A 27,073-nucleotide genomic window follows, 5' to 3' on the forward strand; every position below is an offset into this window, starting at 1 on the left:
GGATGGTGGTGGGGGTGAGGATGGTGGTGGGGGTGGGGGTGAGGGTGGGGTTCGAGGATGGGGGTGAGGGTGGGGTTCGAGGATGGGGGTGAGGGTTGGGGTATGATTTGGCATGCAGGTGGGGGGGAAGCAGTATTGAAGCTTCAACTTACCAGTATCCATTCCTCCGCCGACTCCTGCGAGGCCGTCAGGATGCAGGATGTTCAATACTTCCTCCTCCCATGATGTGAATTGTGGGGGTTGAGGTGGGGGTCCTCCGCCAGTCTTCTGCACGGCGATGTTGTGCCTGGATACCATGGAACGCACCTTCCCCCGTAGGTCGTTCCATCGCTTCCTGATGTCTTCCCGATTTCTGGGGTGCTGTCCCACTGCGTTCACCCTGTCGACAATCCTCTGCCATAGCTCCGTCCTCCGGGCAATGCTGGTGTATTGTATCTGTGTGCCGAACAGCTGGGGCTCTACCCGAACGATTTCCTCCACCATGACCCTGAGTTCTTCGTCTGTGAAGCGGGGTTGTCTTTGGGGTGCCATGGGGTGGTGTGTATGATGTGTGGGGTGGAGTATGTGTATTTAAGTGAGTTGAGTGTGGTGGTGTGTGTTGTTTTGTGTGTGGATAGTGTGTGGGTGATGGTGTTGAGTGGCTGTGGCTGTTATTTTTTGGATGCTGGTGTCTCGCTCTTGCCTTCTTTACGAATTTTTTAGCGTAGGGGTTTGTGGGTGATGTGGGTGTGTGTTTTATATTGTATTGTGTGTGTGGGAGTGGTGTGTGTATGTGTATCAGGTGTGTGGGATTCAAATCGTCCAATGTGGCTGAGTTTTGTTCGTTTGTGTGTATTCTGACCGCGGCGGTGTGTCCCGCCAATGGAATACCGCGTTTGAATGACCGCCGCGTGGATTCGTGGGTCGTAATGGCATGGGCGTATTTCTGTTGGCGTGACGGTGGAGGTTTTGTCACTTCCACTTTTCCGCCGACCGCTGGTCTGGCGGTCTGTTGTGGCGGTCGGATTTTCGGAGGTTTGCCTTCTGCGGGTCAGAATGACCGTGGCGGGTTTCCGCGACCGCGGCGGGATTATGGAGGATTTCTGACAGGCGGTAGGCGCCTTTTACCGCCGAGGTCAGAATGACCACCTCAGTCCCTTGATAATGCCTGGATCTGCAGGAAATAAAGAAGCAAATACTAAAATACGCTGTCATTTCTGAGGTTTTGGCAGAAATAACAAGAACACTTGTACCATTCTAAACATTAGTGTGCAATACACAGCCAGTTATAGACAGATACAGTGCCTTATTTGTGTCATTAGTTGCAGGTGGTGGCCCATGTAGCCATTTTGGAAGCCATCATCAGACCTTGATTGAGAGGAAGAGAAAGAGGTGTAGAAAATGGAGAAAGGAGAAGGAAGATAAAAGAAACTAAAACATTGACAAAGAGAGAAAGCAGTGGTGAACAATAACCTGCTGGAGTGAGATGAAGAGACAAGACTTGTAAGGTGGTGAACGAAAGAGGTTTGAGATGGAATCAGACTTGGAAGCTTGTTAACACAACAACCCATTCAACAGTGCTGGTGTCTGGCTCCTAAGAAAAACATTGGACTCCTGAACTTATTTTTGTACATATTAAGGCCTGGATCAGTATTAAAAAACATCTTTATTGATTATGCTGCAAATGTTCAGCATCAGCCGTAATGTACCTCATTTTTTTCTTTTCCAGGTAGATTGATAACAAATTAAGGACATAAGAAATCTCAATTCACAAACAGACCAGGAAAATTGTGTAAACTTACTCATACTGACATATGCTTAAGGACTGAATACAATTGTAACTTTATATGAATTCTCAAGGAATTCCAGAAGTACCTCGTAGAGCTAATACTGTCACAGATTTCCACGAGTACTCACATGTGTATTCTTTCATTCACATGGAAATCCCCAGGTGTGCATTTCTGCATACAGAAAGGAAGGTTTAAGGTATAATTACACTTTGTACCTTTTCTCACACACTGAAAACAAATATATTCTTGCCCTTGGCAAGAGTACATTTCAGAAACATTTTAGGATAAGAGACTACCTGCACCTTTCCAGATGGATGCAATATAGAACACACACACGCCCCACCTGCGAGAACCAATTTGCTCTCAGGGAAATTCTACCAAATTGTTGTAAATCTTATGTGAGCAAATCACGACAACGACAAAATCTCAGCTTTCCTGTTCAGAAAATCAGAAAGGGGGCTTTACCCTAGCAAGTGCCTATAACTGCACACCTCAGGTTTAGCTTTATGAATAGGGTCTTAATAGTGTTAAGTTCAAAGTTGTTATTTGTTCACTGATAACCAGATGTATATCTAGTATATCTGATGTCTGCTGATCCGATACTGAAGTGTAAAACAGTAGTTGATAAAGAAGCTAACCTTTGGTACCGAGGATTCCGGACTGGTAATTGCATAGATAAATATTTCTTTATCGTGGAACTAAGGCGGATAATGTGTGAGACAAGAAACCCATATTTACAACCACATCATGCCACTCTATATGGAAAAGTGCTTTTGAATAACTGAATTACTTTTGAAGCATCCATTTACTGATTTTGGTTTCTGTTCTGAGTGAGTTTACAAACGTAAACCCAAATGCCACTACCAAACAATTAGGCCTTCATAACAAAAGCACTGTTAAATTCAGTAGACGGCTTTAACTAGACCCATTGCAATCAGCTCGTCAGGAACACTGCTGGTCAGAGGAAGTCATCCCGAAGATTTCACTTGGTGCAGACAGAAGAGGTCTCCAGTTGGAATACCAGAGCACGTGCATTTTGCCACAGGAAGTCGGATTTCCACTTATAAATCCCCAAAAATCTCATAATCCTATTAATGGTTACCGGGGAGGCCAGTTATTGAAATGATGGGGACTTTTACAAGAGGGCCTTTGCTTTTTCACGCAGGTTGTAACTGTAGTGAGGTACTGTTTGCATGCTGCTGACTCCCTAACTCATGGGTAGTTAGCTACAACATCAGTTTTAAGATGTGAAAACTTGAGGCTCCTTGTGTAGCCAGCACACTAAATGAGTAACCATGTGACTTGATCAAAAGAGGATTCTCACTCGTGTTCCTACTCACACCACATGTTTTTATGTTTCTTTTCTGCAGCCTGCTTTGTATTTGGGCTTTTTGCCTTCCTTGCGTTGCCTTTATCCATGGCTTTCACAGGTAAGCCACCTCTTATATTCTGATTTATTCTCTCTGGGGCAATGGTTTATTTTGGAGACTCGCACCAGTACACAACTCAACTCCACCAGCTTTACTAAAGTTGGCCTTGTTGAGAAGGTTAGCAGACAGATAAGCTGTAGAACAAAGAGAGGTGGGGGAGGTCAGGCTCAAAGTGCCAGCGTCAGAAAAAACACAGAAATACAATGATTTCATAGTCACTGTATTCACATAACAGTGCTTTTAAGATACTCATATTAGTGGGTCTTTTGCAACCATTGTGTATTTCCCTTTTGCTCTTATCTGCCACACTTCATTTTCCTACAAAAATAAGAATTGGCAAAGGAAATTGATCTCTGTTTCAAATGGCCTAGCATTTCATAGATTGGAAAAGTTCACGAAAGAAACACAAGCCCTCCCATGGAGAGCCCTAAAAAACATTAATCAAGTATACCACTGGGGAATACAACTCATCCAATCATAACATTGTGAGACCGAAATGGGTAGAGCAAAACAGCAGAATAGGGAGCAAAGCAATTGAATAAAGAGTAGAATTTAAAAACTGCCTAATGTCTACAAAACAATGGACAATTACTCAAATGCTATGTGTCTGTGTGTAGATATATTTTTTTCACTAAGAAAAACAAAGGACGTTATAGTTAGGTGCAAACAAAACATGCTGCTTTAAACAAACAAATCTACTGACATTTACCAGTTATAGTTACCTAAATTAATTGCAAATCGTCCCCTAAAGTAACTGTAACTCATGTCATCGCCATCCGCTGCTAATTACCTCCCATATTATATCACTCTGGACATGTTCAATGGCATCATAGATAACATTACTGCAATATCTCAGATTATATTATTGATGACAACACTGTGCATGGCAGGGGCACAAGTTATAGTTACTTTAAGGCATGAGTCACAGTTGCTTGCAATACTTGCGATAAGTAGTGAATTTCAGTGGATTTGTTAGTTTAAAACATGTTTTAACTGACATTTTCATCTAACTATACTGTCTCTTTAATCTTTGTTTTTCCAGTGAATATATATATGTTCACTTAAAAAAACCAAAGGTTACAGGGACGTTGTAGTTAAGTTCTGAATTTACTCATACAAAAACATAGAAATTCACCAGTTATAGGTATAGTTATCTCAAGTAACTATAACTCGTGCCCTAAAGTAACTATAACTTGCGCACCTGCCATGCACAGTTTTCTCATAATTTTTTTTACTGCAAATATATCCTTGATATTATCAATGATGTAATCAAGGACACACGTTGGACCCATTTTCATCTCCAGCAACCGCATCAAATACAGCCATGTTACAGAACTCACATGGAACAGTCACTCCATTGCCCACTTCAGCATCTCCAGCCCTTGCACTTCCGCCCCCAAGAAGACCAGCGCCCCCTACTGGAGGTGGAACAAAATCTCAGAGACCAGCTGGGCAGATGCCCTTAACACCTCCAACCCCACTACCACCACCAACCTCCAACAGGGAGTGAAAAACTTAAATTCCTGGATTACCAATTGTACCGACAACATTGTCCCCATCAAGAGCAATATCCAGAGGAAATTCTCTAAAAAAACTGCTGGTACACCCAAGAACACCGAACAGCGAAATGAGACAGCAAACAGCTGAAAAGGAGATGGCACCAAGCAAGGATACCTCCGACAGAGAAGCCTTAAAAACCTCCTTCAAACTCTACCACTGCCTGCTGAGGACAACAAAGAAGACAGCCCTTGCCACACGCATCGAAACTAGCACCAACAACACCAAGAAACTTTTCAACAATATACAGAAACTTCTAACCTCAACCCACACCTATGGACTTCCTCAACAGATACACCCCAACTGTAATTGACACAAACCACATAATGACCACCTGGAACATCCTCTCCACCCAGGACATCACCACCACCATGAAATCCATCCACTCGAGAGCTCCCACAGATCCATGCTTGCACCAGATCTTCAACCTTGGAAACTAAAGGATCGGTCAGGAACTCACAACCCTGCTCAACACCTCTATCACCACTACAACATTTTTCGATGCCTGGAAACACGCAGAAGTCATACCCCTACTCAATAAACCCTCCGCTGGCCCCAGCGAACCCAAAAACCACCGGACAATCTCCCTGCTGCCATTCCCAGTGAAGGTACTCGAAAAGATCATCAACAAGCAACTCATGACATACCTGAAGCAGAACCTCCTTGACCTCTCAGCAGCCTTCAACACCGTATCCCACCACATGCTGATCGAAAGACTCCACCGCATTGGCATCCAAGGGGACGCGCTCAGATGGATCACCTCCTTTATCACCAGAAGAACCCAGAAGATCTACCTCCCACCTTTCACCTCCGAAACCAAGGAAATCGCCTGCATTGTCCCCCAAGGCTCATCCCTCAGCCCCAAGCTCTTCAACACATATATGACCCTGCTGGCCAACATCGTCAGATCCCACGGTCTCACCATGATTTCCTATCCAGACAACACCCTACTCATCCTCTCACTCACCGACGACCCCTCCACCACCAGAACCAACTTCCACAGATGCATGACAAGCGTTGCTGACTGGATGAAGAACTACTGCCTGCTGCTGAACACAGACAAGATAGAAGTACTAATCTTTGGCAACAGCAGCAACACATGGAGCGACTCCTGGTGGGAATCAGACCTAGGACCCACACCCACTCCCTCTGACCACGCCAGAAACCTCTGAATCATCATTGACAACAAGTTCACCATGAAATCACAGATCAACACCGTCTCCTCTGCCTACTTCCTCACTTTGTGCATGCTACGCAAATTCTTCAAGTGGCTACCTCTACACATGAGACACACCGTGACATAGGCCCTAATCACCAGCCAACAGACCATGCAGAACGCCGCAGCCAGACTCATCCTCGATTTTCCCAGATGAACCCACATCACAACCCACCTCAGGCAACTCCACTGGCTCCCCATACAAAAGAGATGCCAATTCAAGTTTCTGACCCACGCACACAAGGCTCTACACAACCAAGGACCTGCATATATTAACCACCACCTAACCTTCAACCAACCGTTGAGAGAACTATGCTCTGCCACACTTTCACTTGCCCATACTCCCCACATCTACCGAAGCAGAAGTGGAGGATGCTCCTTCTCTCAAGTCTCAACAAACACCTGGCCTCTCCATGCATCTCTGGACCATCAACTCACTTCAAGAATTCTGAATGGCTCTCAAGACCTGGCTGTTCGAATATGCCTCTGGGACCTTCAAGCTTCTGGATACTCTTCATAATAAATCCTGATTGATTGATTGATTGATATGTGAATCCAACCACCGTGAGCTGCAGGGGGTTGGCCGCCAATGTCCTATAACCACCCAACCCTGCACCACGCATGGCCTCTGACCGTGTGCGGCCGGGTTTGGCCAAAGAGCCTGTGGGCAGACCCTGCAGCAAACCCCTATACCCTCCCAACCCCATGCAGCAAGGCCATATAACCACCCAACTCTGTGCCGTGCATGGCCGAATACAGGGTTTGGTGACAGGGCCTGGTCTGCAGACAACACCTAGAACCACCCAACCCTGAGCTGCACACAGCATTTTTGCCATGTGCAGTGGGAGTTGGCCACAGGGCCTGACTCTCTGGTTGTGAGAATAGGTGTGAGAGGGTGTCTCAGAGTGTGAGAGTAGCTGTGAAAGTATTTGCCTGGGTGTGAAAGGGTCTATGTGGGTGTGAAAGAGGGTGGAAGAGGGAGCACTTTCTACTGAGTACTTAGTATGTGCTACCTCATTGGGTGAATGGCCACTGTGGGAGAGGGAGACCCAGTGCCCCTCATCCCCCAGCTGATTTTGGCCCGGATAGCCCATCCCCCAGGGCCCAGCCTTATCATTTATATTTTTGGGGGGGAGAGGGCCGTGCAGCCCACCTCCCTAGGCTGATCTCGGCTCTGGAGACCCCATCCCCCGGGGTTGTTCTTAACATTGTTTTTTTTTTTTTAAGAAGGGGGCCATGTAGCCCCCCTCCCCCGGTCAATCTCAGCCACGGAGACCCTCATCCCCTAGGGCCCGCCATATCACCTGAATGCCCCGTGGTCTGTGCAGTCCCCTCCCCAAGCATTATAGGCCCTGGGGACGCCAGCCCTCAGGCCCTCACTTAAGTTAAAGGGAAAAGGGTGCATGGTCCCCTCCTCAAGCCGTAATGTTCCCTAGGGGCCCCATCCCCCAGGTTCATACTTTAATTATAGGGGAGGGGGTTCATGGTCCCCCTTCTCAAGCCTTAAGGGTTCCCGGGAACTCCATCTTGTGGGACAAATATATTCATTTTAGGGGGCTTCCTCAAGCCTTAATACACCGCAGGGACCCCATCCCACATGGCCAAAATCTATTTATAAGGAGAGGGGAGCATGCAGCTCCACTCCCCGAGCATTAATAGGACCTGGGGACCCCATCCGCCGGGGTGGTCGAATCTCATTAAAAAGGGAAGAGGCTACACAGCTCCCTTCTCTGAGCCTATTGTGACCCTTGGGATCACATTCCAAGGGTATGCCTTAATTATAGGTGAGAGTCCCAGTGCCCTATAATATCAGCCAACAGTTTTAATAAGTATCAGTTTACTTAATTTTTAGTTAGTCACATTTCCCAGAACAATTTTGACAGTTATTTTTAATCTCTACCAGTGCCTTCTAAAAATGTGTGAAATGAAGCAAAATAAATAAATTGTTATGAAAAGGTGTATTCGTTTCGCTTTCTACCTCTCCATGCTATTTTACTAGTCACAGTATGGGGTGTTACTGTTAACGTCAATAAGATGAAATTTCTGACAGTAAGAAAAAGCAGCAACAGTACAGGTGTCAAGCCAGAGCTATAATACTAGGGCTGCAAAGTTTTGAGTCTACTTGGAAGTGACACTGCAATATTTGCAGTACGCTAATGTGTGACATTTCCCAGACTCATGTGTGCACTTTTGATTTGTAAAGCACAACAATCTACTTGAGAGGCATCTCGGTGCAATCACAAGAAAGAAACGTCCCTTCAGCACATAGACACTTAAGTTGAGTGAATAGCCATGTTTCAGAAGCTTTCTGAAAGTAGTAAGGTAGGCAGCTTGATTTAGAGTGAGCGGATGATGGTTCCAAGCCTTTGCCAGAACTGATAAAGAACAGAGAACAGATATAGATCTCCCCTCCTCCGCCCCCTCCTCCCAGGTTTGTAACTTGAACTTCAGGATAGCTGGAAGATGATTACAGGCAGATCTCAAAGTTCTTGTTGGCCGATGATCAGAGAGGACTTTGGGACCAGGTTGATAATAGGCCCTTTACACAATAGTTAACACTTTAAAAAGAATCTGTTCACCAACTTGTAACTAATGAAGCTCCCAGAAACCCTCTGTGATGGAGCTTTGACAAGCGAGTTGAAGTGATAGTCTCGCTGCAGCATTTTGTACAAAGTGGTATGATAATTGAAGTGCCACTTTATTACAAACTTTGATCATTGATCCAAGTAAAGAAATTCCATTCACCAATAGTGGCAATTTCTCCCAGATGTATAATCAGTGCCCCATAACAGGGGACTTAAATTTACGATGGTGATGATCATCCTAGCAGCATGAATTTATTTCATTGTTGTTTCTCAGATCACTAGGAATCAACTGCATTGCAAAATCGCCTAGAGGGCCAGCCGTCACCATCACCTTTCTAGATAAACTGTTGGCACAGTTCTTTCCCAAGACCCATAAAAATTACATTTTTGTGACACTGACAACCTCCTCATACACGATAGGTGCGTCCTAGTTTGGAAATCTACACAAAAGATATTAAAGGGGCCATTACTGCAGTACATTCCTCCAATATGAAACTCAAACATAACCTAAAAGACGTCTGATGTAGCCCTAATGCACACAAGAAATTTTACATTGGATCTTGATACAGAGACCTCATATTGTTCAGTGTGAAAAGTTCATCCAGTTCAAGTTCATCTATTGTATACAGGTACTCGCAGTTCTGCATGCAATATGGCAAAACGACAAGTGCTAGAATGCAAAAAATAGTCAAGATTCATGTTTGATTGGATAAAAGTTGAGCTATCTACAAAAGGAAGGCTTTATTCAGAGTGCTTCTTAATACCATTGATGGTGTGGGTGAAGGAGAAACAGTTCTGTTCATTTTACGTTATTTTTTCAAATATTATTGTAGATCATGTAAATAACTAATGAAAGCTGATCATTTGCACGCAAGTGGCAATTCTATTATAAAATTATTATCTTTGCATAGACATTGCAAATACTTTGAATCCAGAAGCTTTATTTAATTTTTTTCACTTTTCTACTGACATGACTACTTATTCAAAGGATGCCAGTGACAAATATAAGTTTAATTTACGAGTTTCAAAAACGTAAAGTAAGATGAAATTGAAACCATGCCAATGTATTTCCTGTCTGCTGTTCTAGTCATGATTACATTAGAATATGTTTTTTAAATCAAGACGTTTACATTGTTTTGCTGCCAAGTGGCCCTTTCTCATGATTGACATCTCCTGCCCCTTTACTTAGCAATTTACATCAAATTGCATTATGGGATTTGTAGTTTGATTTTTCTTAAAAAAAGAGTTTAAATGGCCACTATGCTTAGTGATAAAGGCTAAAACTCTATCCTGAGCACTAGCTAACGGGGTCTACCATGACACAACCACATGACAATAAATAAATGAAGTCACTCACATGTTATCATAAGAGAGACCAGCTGACCATTTTAACCTACCTCAGTGTTGCAGTGCTTAAGTTATATCCAGATAGTGGTTGTGTCCTTGTTCATTTTATTATTTTCTTCCAGCAATGGAAATGTTTGCATGGCAGGGATGCTGCCAGGCTGGCTTGGATGCTCTCTAAGCACCATATTAATGACAAAATGGGCAAATTATTGTACTGGCTGAAAAAAACTGCATAATAGTTGTCAGAGTGATATCACCTGCCCAAGCCTCGGGTGGGGGTTGTATTTCTAATTCTCCCTCTATTACAGCTGTGACTGCAGACTTTTATGAGTCATCTTTATGCAGGACACCACCCACAGTAATCAAAGTGGCAACATTTATACTCTGGAATCTAGGGAAGGGCAGGAAGGCTGGGGAAATCCCTCTGACATTGAGAATATACAGGAGATAATTGAAGAGAGTTCATTAAGGAATTCCCAAGCCGTAATAGCCTCTGTTAGAATGGAAAAGTCTTCTGCGTGGTAAGAGACCTATACCCTGGAGCAGCCCCTCCGTTAATGCGGAGGTACATCACTCCACTGTTGAAAGGCAGCAGAAAAATAAAATGATAATAAAACTATTTTATTATCATTTTATTTTTCACTTACTCAACCAGTCTGCCAAGTCTAGGGTGGGGCGGGACCATCCTCTGAGTCAGCAGCTGCCAGGGAGGAGTGGTAGGTGCACTGTAAGGGTGCATGTCGGTTTGGCTTAGGACCGCCAAACCAACATGCGCACTTATATCTCTCCACCCGAGCTGTGTTGCACATCCAGGTGGAGATCCAGCACAAGCTGCCATATCCTAACTGAGCGGCATTTCTGCCCACTCAGACCAATCCCAGCACTTCTCTCATCTGGGTAACAGCATGAGAGCAGCTTTGGATTGGGTGGGGAGGGAAGCAGAGAAGCACCAAGGCCGCGAGAGCAGAAGAGCACGAGGCAGCATCTGGAAGCGGTAGGTAAGTCATTTAAAAAATTTTATTACCTCCCACCCCACACCAAGTGTTTAGGAGCCAGTGAAGGTCTCTCAGATGATGTGGTTGCATCGAGGGATGTCAAGGATGAGTCTGGCTGAGGTGTTCTGGATACTGCAGTTTCTTTTGGAGCTTTATAGTGATGCCAGGGAGGAGAAATAGTGCACTCAAAGCTCTTCAAACAATACAGTTTGAAATGACAGTATGACCCATTTGGCCTTACAAGGTAAACTCCAGTCTGAATAAAGTTAAAGGGTTTTATTACAAACTCAGACTCAAAGACATGTAGACAGTTCTCAAGACAAATCTATAATGATACAAAATCACCATGGATTAACTAAGGCGTCGGAAAGAGATAGACAAACTAACATCAAATAATGAAAATACAAAACATCAACAAGATAATCTGATGGGTAGAAAACAAGCATTATTAAGATCTCTTAAACAAATAAGGACATTTTAAAGACATCTAAGCTTAGTTAGCTAGGGCAAGGGCAATCCCCACAGATTAGCAAGTCACATGGCATGTCACAAGTTAACATGTGCTGGGCTAAAACACATGTGGACAAAAAGTAAAAAGAAAAAGAAAACAAAGAATTTGAAATCTGGGACAATAGATGACTAACCAAAAATGGCAAAAAGTAGGTAATAAGGGGAGGCGTCAGCATTTCAGAAGCTCAGCCAAGAGTCTCCTTCTTGGGATCAGAGAAAAATTGTAAGTCTCAGCAAAGCAATGAAATGAAGGGAAAGGGCAGAGAGGCCTGTACCTCTCAAAATCCAAACAAAGCCAAATGAAGAATGCTGAAGCAAATGGGGCAAGCAGGATTCTCCAGCTGGGTCTGGAGAGAGATTGCCAACTGGGTAACAATATATTAAAGTTACTAGTGCAAGATGATTCGCTCATCAATCACTCCACATGCATCGGAAGGTGTAATTATCCAATTAAAGTTCATCATGCGACATGGAACTGCAAAATCAGGATGGATTCCCATTACCAACGTGTGAAAGGCATCCATCTTTGTTCATCAGTACTGGTTGAAACAAATGTATATAATCCACTTCCACAGTTCCTCAATGTACTGAACTCAAGGTTACTTTCTCATGCTCACTATGAATAAAACAACAGGACAACTATTTCCAAGCAAGTATTTCATGGGACAGAAGTCTGAAAAGAACAGTCACGTTAGCAAGAATGACTAATCATTTCTTTTCACAGTCAGGAAACTGCATTGCAGGCCTCACTTAGGCTACATAAAGTGAGTTAAAATGGCACAATAATTTATTTCAAGCAAGGCACATAGAACATTCAATATTATATATTCATCATCAATAATCTTTCCAATGTTCATGTTACAGTAGATTTAAAGCTAAATATCTCTGTTAATACATTACATTAACTATGGTGCAGAACTGCATTTTTCACTTTTACATGTAACATTACTTTTAACAAATTCATTGTCGTTTTAGCACAAGCTATTAATTAACATGATAAAGACTCACATGGAACTGAATTAATTGGTCATACATGAAGTTTTAGGGCTTTACCACATCATTCAAATATTCTATTTTACAGTGAATGCACATTAACACGGGCTTTCCGTGTACCACTTTACAATTGATCTATTACTGTTTCAAATAACAAAATGCAAAGATTGTCACATATAGATGATTACTGTGACATCAAAAGGAGCAACAACAGTCTCCTGCATCATATGTGCCTAGGAAGGGTACCGAACAGGGATAGAGCAGTGCTGTGCAGTGCATGCATGCATGGTGCGTGCATGTACCAGTATATGTGTGACTGTGAGGAGCTCAGTTTATGAAAGATGTAGTGCAGTGTGAGGATGGCAAGTGCATGTACTGGGTGTATGTGTACCTGTGAGGATACAGTATACAAAGGGTGTAGTATTGTGCAGAGCATGCATGCTTGTGTGTGCTGTTGTAAGCATGCATGTAAATGGCACAATACAGAAGGGCTATAGCACTGAGCAATACATGCACAGGCAATGTGTGTGATGAGTGTATGTGTGCCGTGGGTGGAACAATACATGGAGGTAACAGAGCTAGACAGTCTGTGTGCTGTGTGCATACACTGAGTGCAAGGGTGCCTGTAATGGTAAATTATATGGAGGACCTGGGTTCCATTTTGGAGGGCCCAGGCCTGAATGATAAAGAAATGAGGAGGTAGAGGAATCCCCAGTCAGATTTGTGTATTGCTGCATTCCTGTAAACTGGGTGGGACATACTGGAGAAGGGAGGATGAGGCTCCCCACTCTATGCTTCAAAGGGCACTGTTTGATTCAGTAAGAGATCACAAAGAAGGGGCCTGGACACATCTCAGGAAGGAGATGGGGCGGATAAGGGAATCTTAGGGTAGGACGGTAAAACCGAGATTAACCTTTTGATGCACAGTGGCTAACATCCAGGTGTGAAAATGCAGTGATGTATTGTTTGTAGCATGGCTTTTTAGCAGTGACATTTTACACACTTCACTTGCAAGATATTTTAGAAATATGTTGTATGAGTTACTTGATTTAGTTAGCCTTTTCTTGCCATATAATCTGTACATTCTTTTCAAGGAACACAGTGCACAATAATATAGTGCTTACATTTCCAGTTCAGGAGACAGTTTCTAACATCTAGACATAGCATTACATCAGAACTAGGTTTCTAACAAAGTGGATTTTAATATATAAGTGGTGCACTGACCTGGGAGGGGCAAAGGGGCCTCCTGTAATGATCTTCCTGGGATGAACGCTGTATTTAACATGCAGCTGAGCTGGCGCTCATCTACCAATTTTCCTGAGAGGATTGCCACTCACACTACAGGCTGACTCCAGATGCAGTTTCGAGGTATGTGGCTAAGGATCATTTCTTTTATGAGACAAAGGCATTGGGTACACCTGTGATGCTCTCAGTATAGAATTAGGGTTATGTAGGAACATATACAAATAATTTATCATGGTGGGTTTATTTTTTCTCTTTACCATGTTCATAGTGCTGATTACTTTGCTTTGTTTCATCTGCCTAACTATTGCATCTCATTCTCTCTATGCAAGATTATGATTGTTTCAAGAAATGTATTGAAAACTTATCTTGATTCTCTCTTATGTCTTGCCTGGGCATGCATGAGTAGTAAAACGAAAGGTGAGATCTGTTTCCTTGACTTTCTTGGGAGTCATGTTCAGGTTGCCACAATCACCTTTCACCCAGACATTGTGGGGGGTGTAGGTGAGACACTGTGAGCTAGCCAGGAGTTGGGCCGGGAGTTTCTGACAGTGAGGGTGGACTTAGTCTCCCATATTCTGAAGTTCTGTTGTCCTAATATGCAGTTGTATTATTTTAGTAGGAATCATATACCAAACTTTAGTCACTCCCATAGCCTCTGTTGTGGGAGTATCAGCTTCAGAGTCTCTTCTGCTGTGACAGACGTCTTTTCAAGAGGAAGAGTGAGAGGAGACATGGGTACTTCAAAAGAAGCAGAAACCTAACATAAAACTTAAAAGACCAGACCTGTAGAAAAGTCTGCCTTTTTGCCCTGGTCACCCCTAAACTTTTTGGCTGATACTGGTGGTTACTGACTCTGACTGTGCCCTAGGCACTTCTCACCAGTTCCAGTGCCAATTCTCCCTGTAAAATGGATTTTGCAAGTTAGGCTAATTATAATTGGCTGTACCAACCTACCTACAGGTCCCTAGTATATGGTAGGGCATGTAAGTTTAGGGACCCCAGCATAGGTAGTACAACCATAGGTACACTGCTGTGGTACCCAGTGTCATCTTAAAAGCAGGCCTGCCTTGCTGGCTGCTTTTAAGTTAAAGTTAACACCAAATTCCACTTTGGAATTAAAAGTACTTCCAAAGTCCTAAACTACCTTATATTTAGATATAGGTCACCCCTAAGGTATGCCTTAAGTGTCCCAGGGCTGGGTGCAGTGTAACTATAAGCAGGGACTTTATAAAAGATGTTTTTATAAGCCCTGGTGAGGGAAAAATTCATTTTCAACCATTGTAGTGAATGGGTTCCATAGGCTAACATAGAAAGACTCTATTTTAAAATAACAAAGTCTTATTTTCCATAGGAAGGAGCACATATAGCAAGTTTGGTACCAAATTAAATGTTATAATAAATCCAACAATGTGTCAAATTTAATGTAACTAGGGCAGGGAAAGCGTTTTAGAACTCTTGATAAAAGTTACCAACTACAGCACTGTAATGCCCTTCGCTGATTGATCAGCTTCTGGCAGCCTGAGGCAAGCTGCCTTAATGAGCTGTAAAGTGGCCTGGGCTGAAACAAATGAGGCATCTGATGAGAGGAGATCTGCCTCAGCAGATGGTAGAACAGGATGGGGGAGAGTAGCCAAACTGGACTTCAAAGGAGGGAAGGACATTTGGGATAGCAACTGGACTGACCCCATTTCCCACAGCCACAGACAACCAGGTGCCCCCTGATTAGATTAGGAGAGGGCTGGAAGGGGGTGGTTTAAGGGAAACTTAGCCACACCAGTGGGTGGACTCAGCCAGATCTAAACTCTAAGATTGAATGTTTGCCATATTGGATTTTGGGGGACTGTTGCTCCCTGGGATTGATTTTTGCCACACTTCCGAGGAAATGGTCACTCAAGAGGATGGTGGCCTTCATGTGATTGGACAGGATCACCCCCCTGCTTGCTACCACAGGAGCATGGATAAATATGGCAGAGCTGCCCCACACTTCAGATCCCTACTGGAAAAAGACAAGAAGAAAAAGGACTACCATGCTGGACCCATGGCCTGCACCTGGACACTGCACACAGAAGGACTGCACCAGCTGCACACTATGGACTTAACCAAGAAAATGACTTTGCCTTACTTCTACAACAAAGAAGAGATTTACTGTAAGCTGCAGGTAGAAAGGAGCTGACTAGAGTCCTGCAAAAACAGCCCAGCTGACCAGTGGCCAGCGATAATTTGAGGATTTGGACTAGGTGCATTCTGGGAGCTGAAGTCCTAACTCCCAACCCAAGCAACTCAGAACTTCTGGAACCTTGGGGCGAGTTGTGGACACTTGAAGGACCTTAAGTACTTTTGGAAGAAGATCTGGAGGTTTGGAGAAGTTTGGAGCAACTTTGGAAAAAAGCTTTGTAAGTGAACTGAGCAGATGGCGAGAGTCAAGCCATCCAAAGGCAAGTCGATGATGTTGCATCAAAATTGGCTTGCTGAGGAGGATCAACAGATGTTGGGGAAGAAAAGCTCCAGAAAAGTCCAAAGGTTAAAGCTTGACCGAGGCCTCCCGTGCAGAGTATCGGAGAGGGGCTCCAGCGAGGTCGGCTTCAACTTTTTACTTGGTCCTGGATGAATGATTTCATCCCGAAAACGTTTCTAAGTCCAAACGTAGAAAACTTGACCAAGGACTCCGCTACTCGTATCTGAAGAGGGCTTCAGCGAGGTTGGCTTCAACTTGTGACTTTGTCCTTGTCGAAGAAAAATCTTCAAGAAAACGACTAAGTGTGCAGGTAAAACTTTAACAAAGGCCTCTTGCTCGGCCTCAACTTTTGCCTTTGCCCCAGTCAAGTGCGACGAGATGTCTAGATTGGCTGTTTTGATTTCTAGGTGCTAGAAAACATTTAACATTTCAAAATTCATCTATCCTGTTCCCTTTATTGGATATGTGTGCTTTTGGTGTAATTTGAAAGATAACCATATAATCTATTATTATAAATTGGTGATGGATTTTTATTGTGTTTTGTGTTTCACTTATTTACTGTTTTGTTGAGACCTTGACTAGACCTACTGGTGGTTTGTGGCCTATTGCTAAGTGTAGGTACTTACCTGCCCTTACCAATAATCCACTTTCCAACAAGACCCTAAATCATATTTGGCATCTGGAAATGGATTATGAGAAGGGGAGTTTGAGACCCCAAAACTTGTCATCTGCCAAGCAGACAGATGGACTGTGGGAGGAGGGGAAGCTCTGCACGACTTTTGCCTGTCACCAGGACTGGGGTCAAAGGCCTGCTAATCTCCCTTCTGGGTGAGGGGACATCACCCAGTAAAACCAAGCCCACCTGCTCTGGAGCCTGCCTGCTTGCAAGAACAGTGTGCCCTGTAAGGAAGAGGAAAGCACTGGAGGGAGTGAGGTCTTGTGGGGAGTCCCGTCGCATGGACTCCTGGTGCTTGATATGAGGAAATGGCTGCTGCACCGATTGGGTTGTTGCCCCTGTGAAGGACTGAGTTGGCAACCCCTGTATTCCGGGAGAGGGCCAGCGTGAAGATAGCCATGTAAAAGGATAGCTTTCAATAAGTGCGAAAGCCTGTGCAGCACTACTGTGGTGACCCTGCAAGTCAGGAGTGGTTGCTGTAGAAAAGACTGCCTTGGGATCAGGGCAAAAGCCTGTAAACACTGTACCGGCTACTTGTGTGCCAGGAGGGGCCGCCATGGAAAGCACTGTCGCGCGGTAAGGGTTGAAGGATTGCCTGGCAGTGGTGCCGCACCCACGTAAGCCAGGAGGGGCTTCCAGGATTAATTGTGCTGTGTTGATTGGGCTGGAGCCAGTGAACTGTGAGCAGCAGTGATTCGTACATCACCAGGAGCAAAAACCCGACCCTGTGGACTGAATGAAGACACCAAGGAAGCATTGCAACCTCAGCAGGATCAAGATCAGGAGCATCAAAATCACCACCCCCTTCCTTGGAAGTGTGAAAATGTGCCCTGCAGCAGTAGTGTGGAAAAACCTCTGAACGCTGCCAGAGCATGAACATGTAGGCTAAGGAAAGAGCCTATCATTGTTGAGCTGCTGCCATTATAAGCACATGCAGTTGACTCAGTTGAGCAGGACCAGAGCTGTTAAAAGTGCCCGGGGGTTGGCACCCTCCAAGATCCTGCACACTTCCTCCCTGCCAGAGCAGGTAAGACTTGCTACAACCTACCAGGCCCTGGGGGACTCGCTGCTAAAAGCACTACAGCGCTAATACACTTTTGACTGTATTGGAAGTGGAAGAGTGAACTCCTGAGATAAGGCCTGCTAGTGGATGTGGCCACCAGTGAATGGGGAATAACCCCAATCACATCTGGAGGAAAGAGTGGAACAGGAACTTGCCAATGGAACACTAGAGCCCTGACCTCAAGAGCCCTGACCTCCGGACAAGTTGTTGTCTGTGAATGATGAAACCTTCCTTTGAATGAGTAGAGTTAGAAATAAAAAACTTCTTTTGGTTATAAAAGTTGTATTTGGCTGAACATTGATTTATTGCTAATACTGCAAGCTTTTTGAGTTATAAACTGTGTTCACTAATATGTATCCACCCCACCTCCCGCAGGAACCCTAGACTGCTCATTCATGTCTACTACTGAGATTCAAGAGCAGAAGGGGTTCTTGGCCTAGTTGCTCTGGACCCAAAGTATGATGGGCCCCAGGACATCAGGAGCAAAGGCCTTGGTTGTGCCCAGTGACCCCTGTGTGTCCCCTGGCCTTTCTGACAGTCTTTCTTATGGTTATCCAAGGAAGCTGTTGTAGGAGGCTGGACTGGCTTGTAGTGAGTACCAAGGGGTACTTACACCTTGCACCAGGCCCAGGTATCCCTTATAAGTGTATAGGGGTGTCTAGCAGCTTAGGCTGATAGAAAAGGTAGCTTAGCAGAGCAGCTTAGGCTGAACTAGGAGACGAGTGAAGCTCCTACAGTACCACTAGTGTCATATGCACAATATCATAAGAAAACACAATACACAGATATACTAAAAATAAAGGTACTTTATTTTTATGACAATATGCCAAAGTATCTCAGTGAGTACCCTCAGTATGAGGATAGCAAATATACACAAGATATATGTACACAATACCAAAAATATGCAGTATAGTAATAGAAAACAGTGCAAACAATGTATAGTTACAATAGGATGCAATGGGGACACATAGGGATAGGGGCAACACAAACCATATACTCCAAAAGTGGAATGCGAACCACGAATGGACCCCAAACCTATGTGACCTTGTAGAGGGTCGCTGGGACTGTAAGAAAACAGTGAGGGTTAGAAAAATAGCCCACCCCAAGACCCTGAAAAGTGAGTGCAAAGTGCACTAAAATTCCCCAAAGAGCACAGAAGTCGTGATAGGGGAATTCTGCAGGAAAGACCAAAACCAGCAATGCAACAACTATGGATTTCCTGACGAGGGTACCTGTGGAACAAGGGGACCAAGTCCAAAAGTCACGATCAAGTCGGGAGTGGGCAGATGCCCAGGAAATGCCAGCTGTGGGTTCAAAGAAGCTGCTACTGGACAGTAGAAGCTGAGGTTTCTGCAAGAACGACAAGGGCTAGAAATTTCCCCTTTGGAGGACAGATGTCCCACGTCGTGAAGAGTCGTGCAGAAGTGTTTTCCCGCAAAAAAAGACCGCAAACAAGCCTTGCTAGCTGCAAAGCTTGCGGTTAGGGTTTTTGGGTGCTGCTGTGGCCCAGGAGGGACCAGGATGTCGCCAATTACGTCAGGGGACAGAGGGGGCACCCAGCAAGACAAGGAGCCCTCTCAGAAGCAGGCAGCACCCACAGAAGTGCCGGAACAGGCACTACAAAGTGGAGTGAAATGGTGCTCACCGAAAGTTGCACAAGAGAGTCCCACGCCACCGGAGGACAACTCAGGAGGTCGTGCAATGCAGGTTAGAGTGCTGTGGACCCAGGCTTGGCTGTGCACAAAGGAAATCTTCATGGAGTGCACAGGAGCCGGAGTAGCTGCAAAACACGCGGTTCCCAGCAATGCAGTCTGGCGTGGGGAGGCAAGGACTTACCTCCACCAAACTTGGACTGAAGAGTCACTGGACTGTGGGAGTCACTTGGACAGAGTTGCTGAGTTCAAGGGACCTCGCTCGTCGTGCTGAGAGGAGACCCAGAGGACCGGTGATGCAGTTCTTTGGTGCCTGCGGTTGCAGGGGGAAGATTCCGTCGACCCACGGGAGATTTCTTCGGAGCTTCTAGTGCAGAGAGGAGGCAGACTACCCCCACAGCATGCACCACCAGGAAAACAGTCGAGAAGGCGGCTGGATCAGCGTTACAGTCTCGCAGTAGTCGTCGTTGCTACTTTGTTGCAGTTTTGCAGGCTTCCAGCGCGGTCAGCAGTCGATTCCTTGCAGAAGGTGAAGAGAGAGATGCAGAGGAACTCTGATGAGCTCTTGCATTCGTTATCTAAGGAAATCCCCAAAGCAGAGACCCTAAATAGCCAGAAAAGAGGGTTTGGCTACTTAGGAGAGAGGTTAGGCTAGCAAAACCTGAAGGAGCCTATCAGAAGGAGTCTCTGACGTCACCTGCTGGCCCTGGCCACTCAGAGCAGTCCAGTGTGCCAGCAGCACCTCTGTTTCCAAGATGGCAGAGGTCTGGAGCACACTGGAGGAGCTCTGGGCACCTCCCAGGGGAGGTGCAGGTCAGGGGAGTGGTCACTCCCCTTTCCTTTGTCCAGTTTCGCGCCAGAGCAGGGCTGAGGGGTCCCTGAACCGGTGTAGACTGGCTTATGCAGAAATGGACACCATCTGTGCCCATGAAAGCATTTCCAGAGGCTGGGGGAGGCTACTCCTCCCCTGCCTTAACAACTTTTTCCAAAGGGAGAGAGTGTAACACCCTCTCTCTGAGGAAGTCCTTTGTTCTGCCTTCCTGGGCCAAGCCTGGCTGGACCCCAGGAGGGCAGAAACCTGTCTGAGGGGTTGGCAGCAGCAGCAGCTGCAGTGAAACCCCTGAAAAGGCAGTTTGGCAGTACCCGGGTCTGTGCTAGAGACCCGTGGGATCATGGGATTGTGCCAACAATGCCAGGATGGCATAGAGGGGGCAATTCCATGATCATAGACATGTTACATGGCCATATTCGGAGTTACCATTGTGAAGCTACACATAGGTAGTGACCTATGTGTAGTGCACGCGTGTAATGGTGTCCCTGCACTCACAAAGTCCGGGGAATTGGCCCTGAACAATGTGGGGCACCTTGGCTAGTGCCAGGGTGCCCACACACTAAGTAACTTAGCACCCAACCTTTACCAGGTAAAGGTTAGACATATAGGTGACTTATAAGTTACTTAAGTGCAGTGTAAAATGGCTGTGAAATAACGTGGACGTTATTTCACTCAGGCTGCAGTGGCAGGCCTGTGTAAGAATTGTCAGAGCTCCCTATGGGTGGCAAAAGAAATGTTGCAGCCCATAGGGATCTCCTGGAACCCCAATACCCTGGGTACCTCAGTACCATATACTAGGGAATTATAAGGGTGTTCCAGTATGCCAATGTAAATTGGATACATTGGTCACTAGCCTGTTAGTGACAATTTGGAAAGAAATGAGAGAGCATAACCACTGAGGTTCTGATTAGCAGAGCCTCAGTGAGACAGTTAGTCATAACACAGGTAACACATACAGGGCACACTTATGAGCACTGGGGCCCTGGCTGGCAGGGTCCCAGTGACACATACAACTAAAACAACATATATACAGTGAAATATGGGGGTAACATGCCAGGCAAGATGGTACTTTCCTACACAACCCCTCCCCCCCCAAACGAAGGACAATAAGACTAGCCATGACCTGATGAGTCTTCATTGTCTAAGTGGAAATATCTGGAGAGTCCATCTGCATTGGAGTGGGTACTCCCAGGTCTATGTTCCACTGTATAATCCATTCCCTGTAGGGATATGGACCACCTCAATAATTTAGGGTTTTCACCTTTCATTTGTTTTAGCCAAAGTAGAGGTTTGTGGTCTGTCTGAACAATGAAGTGAGTGCCAAACAGGTATGGCCTCAACTTCTTCAGTGCCCAGACCACAGCAAAGGCCTCCCTCTCTATGGTAGACCAACGCTTTTCTCTAGGGGTCAACCTCCTGCTGATAAAAGCAACAGGTTGATCCTAGCCCTCAGAATTAAGTTGTGATAAGACTGCCCCTACCCCTAATTCAGATGCATCAGTTTGGACAATGAATTTTTTGGAGTAACAGGGGCTTTTCAGGACAGGTGCAGAGCACATGGCCTGCTTCAGCTCCTCAAAAGCTTTCTGACAGCTAGCTGTCCACAATACCTTTTTAGGCATTTTCTTAGATGTGAGGTCATTAAGAGGGGCTGCAATGGAGCCATAGTTCTTTATGAACCTCCTGTAATACCCAGTGAGGCCTAAGAAGGCTCTCACCTGGGTCTGAGTTTTAGGGGGAACCCAATCTATAATAGTTTGGATTTTCCCCTGAAGTGGTGCAATCTGTTCTCCACCTACCAGGTGTCCCAGATAAACCACCTTCCCCTGCACTATCTGGGACTTTGAAGCCTTGATAGTGAGGCCTGCCTTTTGCAGGGCCTCCAAAACTTTCCATAGGTGGACCAGGTGATCATCCCAGCTGGAACTAAAGACAGCTATATCATCTAGATATGCTGCACTAAAAGCTTCCAGCCCTTGCAGGACTGTGTTCACCAACCTCTGAAAAGTGGCAGGTGCATTTTTCAATCCAAAAGGCATTACTGTAAATTGGTAATGGCCTCCAATGGTTGAAAATGCAGTTTTTGCTTTTGCATATTCTGATAATTTGATCTGCCAATACCCTGCAGTCAAATCAAAAGTGCTTAGATACTTGGCAGATGCCAGTGTATCTATTAGCTCATCTGCGCTGGGTATAGGGTGAGCATCAGTTTTGGTTACCTGGTTGAGACCTCTGTAGTCGACACAAAACCGCATTTCCTTCTTTCCATCCTTGGAATGAGGTTTTGGTACAAGTACTACAGGAGAGGCCCATGGACTTTCAGAGTGCTCAACCACTCCCAGTTTCAGCATTTTCTGTACTTCTTGCTTTATGCAGTCTCTGACATGGTCAGGCTGCCTATAGATCTTACTTTTGACAGGCAAGCTGTCTCCAGTATCTATAGTGTGCTCATACCAAGAAGTGGTGCCTGGCACAGTAGAGAAGAGTTCAGAAAACTGACCCAGGATATTTATGCAGTGGTCTTTCTGCTCAGCAGTAAGACAATCTGCCAAAACTACACCTTCCACTAGAGCATCTTGTTCTGTGGAAGAGAAGAGATCAGGGAGAGGGTCACTCTCTTCTTCCTGTCCCTCATCTGTTGCCATGAGCAGGGTGAGATCAGCCCTGTCATAGTAGGGTTTCAGGCGATTGACATGGAGCACCCTAAGGGGACTCCTGGCAGTGCCTAAGTCAACTAAGTAGGTGACTTCACCCTTCTTCTCAACAATTATGTGGGGTCCACTCCATTTATCTTGGAGTGCTCTTGGGGCCACAGGCTCCAAGACCCATACTTTCTGCCCTGGTTGGTACTGAACCAAAACAGCCTTCTGGTCATGCCATTGCTTTTGGAGCTCTTGGCTGGCCTGAAGGTTTTTACTGGCCTTTTTCATGTACTCAGCCATCCTAGATCTGAGGCCAAGTACATAGTCCACTATGTCTTGCTTTGGAGCTTTTAAAGGTTGTTCCCAACCCTCCTTAAAAAGTGTTAGAGGACCTCTTACAGGGTGTCCAAATAGGAGTTCAAAGGGGCTGGAGCCCACTCCCTTTTGGGGTACCTCCCTGTAAGCAAAAAGGAGGCAAGGTAACAGGATATCCCATCTCCTGCGGAGTTTTTCAGGGAGTCCCATAATCATGCCTTTGAGAGTTTTGTTAAATCTCTCCACCAGTCCATTTGTTTGTGGATGATAGGGTGTGGTGAACTTGTATGTAACACCACACTCCTTCCACATGGCCTTTAAATAAGCAGACATGAAATTGCTTCCCCTGTCTGATACCACCTCTTTTGGGAAGCCCACCCTGGAAAAAATTCCCAGGAGGGCCTTTGCCACTGCAGGAGCTATAGTGGTCCTTAGAGGAATTGCTTCAGGATATCTGGTGGCATGGTCCACTACCACCAAGATAAACCTATTGCCTGAAGCAGTAGGAGGGTCAAGGGGGCCAACTATGCCAACCCCTACCCTTTCAAAGGGAACCCCAACCACAGGCAGTGGGATAAGGGGTGCCTTTGGAGTGCCACCTGTCTTGCCACTAGCTTGACAGGTTTCACAGGACTTACAAAATTCCTTTGTGTCCTCTGACATTCTAGGCCAATGAAACAAGGGGACAAGCCTGTCCCAAGTTTTCATTTGCCCCAAATGTCCAGCTAAGGGAATGTTGTGGGCTAGAGTTAGGAGGAACTTTCTGTACTCCTGAGGAATCACTAATCTCCTGGCAGTTCCAGGTTTTGGATCCCTTCCTTCAGTGTACAAGAGGTTGTCCTCCCAGTAAACTCTGTGAGAGTCACTGACATCCCCATTTGCTTGTTTGACAGCTTGCTGCCTTAGACCCTCTAGTGTGGGACAGGTATGCTGTGCCACACTCAGCTCCTCCCTGGCAGGCCCCCCTTCACCCAAAAGCTCAGCAGTGTCTGCTTCCAGCTCCTCTGGTGTAGGTTCTGCACAGGGTGGAAATTCTTCTTCCTCAGAAGTAGAATCCACTGTAGAGGGAGGGATAGTAGGTAGTGATTTACTTCTACTAGCCCTAGCTTTAGGGAGCACTTGGTCCATTCTTCCAGGATCCAAGTCACCCTGTCCTTTTTGCTTTTTGGCCTGAGCCCTGGTTAAAGCACAAATATGCCCTGGAATGCCCAGCATTGCTGCATGGGCCTCCAACTCCACATCTGACCAAGCTGATGTCTCTAAATCATTCCCTAGTAGACACCCTACAGGTAAATCTGAGGCAACCACAACTTTCTTTGGACCAGTAACCCCCCCCCCAGTTGAGATTTACAACAGCCATGGGGTGGCTAAGTGTGTTGTTATGAGCATCGGTTACTTGGTACTGTTGACCAAGTAGGTGTTGTTCAGGGTGGACCAGTTTTTCTATTACCATGGTAACACTGGCACCTGTGTCCCTGTAGGCCTGAACCTCAACACCATTTATTAGGGGTAGTTGCTTGTACTTATCCATGTTAAGGGGACAAGCAACTAAGGTGGCTAAATCAATAGCCGACTCAGAGACTAACACAGCCTCTGTGGTCTCCCTAACAAGACCAACCCCAACTAAGTTACCAATAGTGAGCCTAGGTACTCCCTTGGATTGGCTATTAGTAGGTTTGCTCCCACCACCACTGCTATTACTAGGGGCACAAGGTGTAGCAGCAGGGGTTGTAGTGGTAGGAGGCTTGGTGCTTTTCTTTGGACAACTGGGATCTGTTGTCCAATGGCCTTTTATTTTACATAAATAGCACCATGGTTTCTTTTCTTTGTTTTGATTTGAAGAGGATTTGGGCCCACCACCCCACCAGAGTGTTTTTGTGGGCCTGATGAAGACTCATTTTTAGATTTGTCCCCACCCTTGTCAGAAGACTTACCATCCTTCTTCTTGCCATCTTTGTCGCCCCCTGTATGAACTTTTCTGTTCACCCTTGTTCTGACCCATTTATCTGCCTTCTTTCCCAATTCTTGGGGAGAGGTCAGATCAGAGTCCACCAGGTACTGGTGCAACAAATCAGACACACAATTATTAAGAATATGCTCTCTCAGGATTAAGTTATACAGGCTTTCATAATCAGTAACTTTACTGCCATGTAACCACCCCTCCAAGGCCTTCACTGAATGGTCAACAAAGTCTACCCAGTCTTGTGAAGACTCCTTTTTGGTTTCTCTGCACTTTATCCTGTACTGTTCAGTGGTTAAGCCATAACCATCTAGGAGTGCATTCTTAAGAACTCTGAAATCATTGGCATCACTTTCTTTTATAGTAAGGAGCCTATCCCTACCCTTTCCACTAAATGATAGCCATAGGATAGCAGCCCACTGCCTTTGAGGGACATCCTGTACAACACAGGCCCTCTCAAGTGCAGCAAACCACTTGTTAATGTCATCCCCCTCCTTATAAGGGGGAACTATCTTATGCAGATTCCTAGAATCATGCTCTCTTGCAGGATGACTATTGGGAATACTGCTGCTGCCACCATGGGTTTCTAACCCAATTTTCTGTCTTTCTCTTTCTATTTCTAAGGACTGCCTATCTAAATCCAGCTGTTGCTTCTTGAGCTTCAGTCTGGATTGTTCCACTCTCAATCTATTGAGCTCCCTTTCTAACACTCTGTCATCAGGGTGGGTGGGTGGGACATGCCTTGAAACAGACGTATGGTGAGAATGAACAGAAGGTGACCTGTCCCTAACAGATGGCACTCTAACAGCCTGGCTAACAGAAACAGCACTTCTACTATGATGAGAAGGAATACTCTTACTGTGATGTGAGGCAACACTATTACTGTGATGTGACTCTACATCAGTACCAGCTTTGCTAGGTGGTCTGCTAATGGGCAGGCTAGGAAGTTTCCCTTCTAAATCTTTTGCTAGGGGTGCCCCAGGGTCAGATTGGGAACCATCAGCTAATTTCTCAACAGAAGTGCCAACTCTGGTCTTATCTTGTTCAATGAGCATATTAACCAACAGTTCTCTACAGGGATTCTTCCCTACCCCTAAACCTCTTTCAATGCAGAGACTCCTTGCTCCTTTCCAGCTAAGGTGATCATAAGCAAGTTTGGACAGATCAACAGTTTGGCCTGTGCCAGACATTTTAGAAAGTGTTTAAGGGATAGAAAAAGTGAGAAAACTTTTTTCAGAACTTTTTGAAAGACAGAAAAAAAAACTTTTAAAACTTTTAAAGAACTTTTTAGAAAGGTTAGAGATACATTTCAGCACTTAGAAAAGAAGTGAAAGGAGAAAAGCAAAACTTTTTGGTTAGGTGTACATACACTGAACTTGTTTTGTATATTTTTCTCTTATGAAAAGTACAATGACAAAAGTGGTAAGTAGTTGCAAAGTACTTATCCCAACGCTGCACAACCAATGTAGGAGGCTGGACTGGCTTGTAGTGAGTACCAAGGGGTACTTACACCTTGCACCAGGCCCAGGTATCCCTTATTAGTGTATAGGGGTGTCTAGCAGCTTAGGCTGATAGAAAAGGTAGCTTAGCAGAGCAGCTTAGGCTGAACTAGGAGACGAGTGAAGCTCCTACAGTACCACTAGTGTCATATGCACAATATCATAAGAAAACACAATACACAGATATACAAAAAATAAAGGTACTTTATTTTTATGACAATATGCCAATGTATCTCAGTGAGTACCCTCAGTATGAGGATAGCAAATATACACAAGATATATGTACACAATACCAAAAATATGCAGTATAGTAATAGAAAACAGTGCAAACA

At 45.1% G+C, this 27,073-nt stretch overlaps 1 protein-coding gene across 1 annotated transcript in view; it reads left to right on the forward strand.

Annotated features, from left to right (window-relative positions):
- TMEM272 (transmembrane protein 272) overlaps positions 1-27,073 on the forward strand; it is a 164,472-nt gene that overhangs the window by 101,535 nt on the left and 35,864 nt on the right. Inside the window, exon 3 of the mRNA XM_069205461.1 lies at positions 3,140-3,199. Within this exon, the coding sequence (XP_069061562.1) occupies positions 3,140-3,199 (60 nt within the window). The remainder of the gene's footprint in view (positions 1-3,139; positions 3,200-27,073) is intronic.

The sequence above is a fragment of the Pleurodeles waltl genome, chromosome 8 (genome assembly GCF_031143425.1).
Source record: "Pleurodeles waltl isolate 20211129_DDA chromosome 8, aPleWal1.hap1.20221129, whole genome shotgun sequence".
Classification (NCBI taxonomy): domain Eukaryota; kingdom Metazoa; phylum Chordata; class Amphibia; order Caudata; family Salamandridae; genus Pleurodeles; species Pleurodeles waltl.